At 39.6% G+C, this 5,053-nt stretch overlaps 1 protein-coding gene across 1 annotated transcript in view; it reads left to right on the top strand.

Moving 5' to 3' along the window:
* The window catches only part of LOC101854558 (cyclin-dependent kinase 18), a 49,472-nt gene that overhangs the window by 37,341 nt on the left and 7,078 nt on the right, over positions 1 to 5,053 (top strand). Inside the window, exons 2-5 of the mRNA XM_035968659.1 lie at positions 72 to 209; positions 1,784 to 1,878; positions 2,552 to 2,614; positions 3,933 to 4,167. Coding sequence (XP_035824552.1) covers positions 72 to 209; positions 1,784 to 1,878; positions 2,552 to 2,614; positions 3,933 to 4,167 — 531 coding nt within the window. The remainder of the gene's footprint in view (positions 1 to 71; positions 210 to 1,783; positions 1,879 to 2,551; positions 2,615 to 3,932; positions 4,168 to 5,053) is intronic.

Genomic DNA, 5,053 nt, shown 5'->3' with positions numbered 1-5,053 from the left:
CACACACACACACACACACACACAACTCTCTTAGGAAAAAGTGACGAAAATTCTCTTTTCACCACACTTAGTTTCCCCGTCTGGCCTTCCCCAGGGTACGTACGCGACTGTGTTCAAGGGCAAGTCTCGGCTGACAGACAACCTGGTAGCTCTCAAGGAGATCAGACTGGAGCATGAGGAGGGTGCACCGTGCACTGCCATCAGAGAGGGTGAGTAACAGATTCCTGTACGTGCACACACTCGTGTGTCTCGGGGATAGTAACGAGTTAGTTTGTTGGATGGTTGGAGGGCGCCACTGGTAAGTCCTGCTGCTTTACTTTCCCTTTTTTGTTTGTTTCTGTCTGTCTGTCGTACTTTTACCCCAGCACTAAATTATCATTGTTATGTCAATGTTCTTCTTACTCATGCAAACAAATGAGTTAACGTTATTCTGAGAATGCTTGTTTGAAAATCCTGTCTACCGTTGAGTGGACGGTATATTTTCATCTCTTTCTGGACCTCACTTAGATACACCAGAGTTCTGCGGATGGTTGAAGGGAGTCACTCGTAGGTCTTACTTCTTTTTTCTTTCCTTCTGTTGTTTTTGTCTGTGCTGTTATATCCTTTCCCTGCACTAAATGAAGGTCATTGTTTTGATGTGCTTCAAACAAACAAAGCAAAATCACCAGAATTGTCTTACTGCAAATGGCCGGTATTGAAACATGAGGCATGCTATAAAGAGTTTTAGAAAATCATTTTTTATCTTTTGAACAATTTTCCAATCCTTGTGAAGAACCAACGGACCACTTGACTATCATCAGTCATGGAATAATGAGTTACTGATTATTGACAATGACAGTGTTTCGTGCTCAGGTGGCTACTTTTAGACTAAAATTGTAAACTGAGTAGTGAAATATGATGAGGTCTATACTCTGAAGTGAGACGATAAAGACTATGATTTCCAGAGGTCTGAGTGTATGTTTTTTCCTCTCCTGATTAGACCGCTTATTTCTAACTATTTTATTTATGGGAAGTCGGTTGGAAAGGTGCACTGCTATAAGAATACTCCTGACTTATTTTTCAGTGATAACATTGTTCACAATCCTCATTTGTGTACTGAAGTGACTTACCGATGCGTGGTTGAATGTTGAGTCCACCCACTTAAAAAAGAAAGGTTCCAACTTTCGGAAACGAGGCGATTTTCCCCCCCATTTGTTTTCACCATATTTGTACTGTTTGCTAAAAAAGAGTTTGTGTGTTCGTATATGTGTATGCTTATGTTTGCTCATGTATTTCCAGGTGTGTGTGAAAGTTTATCTGTATTTTCATTTGTGTGTTTGAGTTTGTTACTTTCATTTTGTGTATGTTTGTACCTACATCGTGTATTTTTGCACATGTACTTTTATGTGTCGTGTGTTTTTGTGAAAAATAACGTCTGGCGGCAAGATTGAGTTTTGTTAGTTATTTACTTTCTTGTTACTCTTAAAGAGGGGGTCTGGTCAACTTTATTGTATAGATATTTCTCACATAAGGCTTTGGATCCTGGTGCCCTAAACCAATAGATCCTATATACTTGAGCTCGTGGAGAAAGCTAGTCATTCATATCTTCACACTGAACTGAACCATATGTTTGATGTGTGGTAGGGTAATGAATGATGCAGTGCTGTCTTTGCTTATATTGTCTATTGTTTATATTTGTATATTTTTGCTCATGGAGAGTACATTGTGATATATTATATGTACTTGTAAGATAAATATATGTATTCAAATTATGTATATATGTTTTCTTTGTTTTCTTCCCCAGTGTCTCTGTTGCGGGACTTGAAGCACGCCAACATTGTCACACTACATGATATTATCCACACGCACAAGTCCCTCACCCTAGTCTTTGAATATTTAGTAAGTCACATTGCCTGCCTGTACTTATATTTTTTTATATTATTTGATCTTTTCATCGCTTGCTTTGTAAAGAATTAGCTTGTCATTCCCCTTTTTCTTTCTTTCTTTCTTTCTTCCTTTCTTTCTTTCCTTAGACGTGTCTTTCTTTTCTTTCTTTCTTTCTTTCTTTCTTACTCTTTCTGTCTCTGTATTAATCTCCTTCTCTTTCATTGTTTTGTCAGTCTGTCTCTGTTGACTTTTTTTCTCAGTCCATTTCTGTGATGCTCTGTGATAGTTTGTTTGATGGTCATGCATTCATAGTAATAGGACATGGTCTCCTGTGCCATAATAAATCTTTTCTAGAAAAACAAATTCACATATCCATCTCTGTTTCCACTTTAGTCTTTTCTTTTCAACATTTTCACCAAATGCTTCTCCTTAAGATCTTATTTGAAGGAAGATAAATGGGTTACTTCTGGTCACGGTCAGCGTTCTTTTTTGGAGAAGTTATTCCCCCCCCCCCCCCCCCCCCCAAATGCGCACCAATTATAATGAGTGCTAATGGAAGGAAAGTACTCAAAAGGCTTAGCATAATACCCTCAATATATGTTCCTTCAGTGGCAAAGCAGTCTAGCAGTGTGGATTGTTGCCAGAATTGCTTTTTGTGCTTCCTAACCGAGTCTTTGCTTCACAGGAAAAGGATCTCAAACAATACATGGATGACTGTGGTAACATCATGAGCATGACCAATGTCAAGGTGAGAGTTCAGTGTGTCTTGTCCTTTGTAGCATGTGATTAACCATCATTCACTCGTTTCTTTCTCTGCCTATTGCTAATTAGCTGATTACTCCTGGTTGAACTAAGAAATGTAGTTCAAAGCTCTTTTCCGAGGGGTACTAGGTGGTGCCCGATGGAGTCAGGGATGGAACCCCTGTTTTCGCAAGGGATGAAATTTAGGTTCTTTCGACCGAACCAATAATCTTTTAATGGGACCCACATTCTTACAATTGAACCCATAATCTTACAACTGAGCCCAGTCTTACATGGAACCCATAGCTTTGCAGCGGAATCCATGTTCTCATGTTACAAATGAACCTATCATCTTTCAATGATTACATTATCTTTCTTACAATATAATTGAACCCCTTGTTTTACAGCAGAACCCTCAACTTACAACTGAATCCACCACTTTATAATAGGGTCCATGTTTTTACTATGGAACCATGATCTTATAATGGAGTTCAAAGACTTCGCAACAATGCCCATGTTCTTACGATGGTACTCATAATCTTATGGTGGAACCCATGTTCTAACAATTGACAGTGTGCTCAAACACTGTACAAAGATGCCCATGGCTGCTTCTACATCATGTTCAAAGTCAATTATCTTTGTGTTTGGGAAAAGCCCTTCCATGTTGTGAATGAGGGAAATTGTGTCATGGAATCTAACGAAGAATATGTATGTCTGTTTTGGTGTAACTGTTGAGGATAGTATGGTTCTGTTCTGTGGTCAACTAATTTTACTTCTTTTTAGGACTTCGTTTGTCCTGATATTTGTTCCTGATAAAATGTTTCTGTTTTTCTTTTTGAGGCAACAATGTGTTAAACTGAATCATGTCTGTGTGTTGTTGGAGGGTGTCACTGGTATGTCCGACTTCTTTTCATTCCTTCTATTGTTTATATGTGTATACCTTGCTTTTTATCTGCATCACATTGCCGTTTTCATGTTGGTGTGCTGCTTCTCTTTTCCTTTTCACTAACAAATGAATCTCATGCCTTTTCGATTAATTTTACTTTATTTTCTATTGTTCACACTTTGTCCATCAAAGGAAATTGTTAATCCCTCCCAGCCTGACTCGGCCCAGTGACAGAAATATGCAATGTTTGACCCATGATAAGAGATATGTGCACAACCTGTACTTATTCATTATGAAAACTTTACTCATCAAATGGGTGTTTTATGTGATGTGATGCGGGCCAATGGCCTTAAACTCTGAATAAACTTTCTAACTTACTGAATCTCATGCCTGTGTGTCCCCCATGTCTCCCTGCATCTGCACCTGTGCCGGTGTGTAGCTATTCCTGTTCCAACTGCTGCGCGGGCTGGCTTACTGCCACAAACGCCGAGTGCTGCACCGGGACCTCAAGCCACAGAATCTGCTCATCAATGAGAGAGGGGAACTCAAACTGGCAGATTTTGGTGAGTGTGCTTTTTGTCGTCTGATGTGGAAGTGGGGAAAGAGTATGTGCGAGTGTGGGAGCCTGCATGTGTGTGTTTGTGTGCATCCATTAGTCCATGTGTGTTTATGTTGTAGAGGGATCTGTTTATGTGCTTGCTTGAAGAGTGCATGTGTGTTTGTATGATTACTGAAATAAAAGTATGTTCGAGCGTTTGTGTAGTTAATATATATGTGTATGTGTATTTTCTTGTAATAAGTATGTCTATGTGCATGTGGTAAGTGATTAAAAAGTGTGTATATTTATACATGTTGTATATACGTGTATGGGTGGATTGAAGAAGTATGTGTTTATGTGTTAACACATCTGTGTGTGGATAAGAATGTTGGAAGGGAGAGGGAAACAGGGAAACAGTATATGTGTAGGTTCATGTGTATGAAAGTACAGAGAGAGAGGGGGGGGAGCGAGAGAGAGAGAGAGAGAGAGAGAGAGAGAGAGAGAGAGAGAGAGAGAGAGAGAGAGAGAGAGAGAGAACAGAGAGAAAGAACGACAGAAAGGGTGTATATACACGCAAAAAACAAGACGTGAGAATCGAAACAATCAAAATTCATAAAGCTGAGCGAGACGGACACGAACTTTCAGGTATATCATAGACGTAAATAGCGATGGTCATAAATCAGAGAAGGTACTCAAAACAAAGGCACGTAAACAGACAAATGTGTGTCGACGAAAAGATATGATGCAGACCAAGAAAGCTGAATGACGGAATAGTCTTTCAAAGAAATTGAGGAAAGGAATTGTTTTTTAACTATAAAAAAAAAGTGAGTTTTTCTCAAAGTTGATCGGTTCCTTTTGCGAGTGAACCACTAATGACACCCTCGTTACCACATGGTCTAGTGGCCTGTTCTCGCCTGCCATCTCTGCGACCGATCTATGGAACAGGGCTGACCTCCATTACCCTAAGCGTTATCTTCCTCATCAGAAGGGTATTGGAATGCGGCACTTCCACCAACCCCCCC

Source organism: Aplysia californica, unplaced genomic scaffold (genome assembly GCF_000002075.1).
Source record: "Aplysia californica isolate F4 #8 unplaced genomic scaffold, AplCal3.0 scaffold00072, whole genome shotgun sequence".
Lineage (NCBI taxonomy): Eukaryota > Metazoa > Mollusca > Gastropoda > Aplysiida > Aplysiidae > Aplysia > Aplysia californica.
Note: the sequence above shows the minus strand (reverse complement) of the source record. Positions and strands in the feature narration are given on the sequence as shown.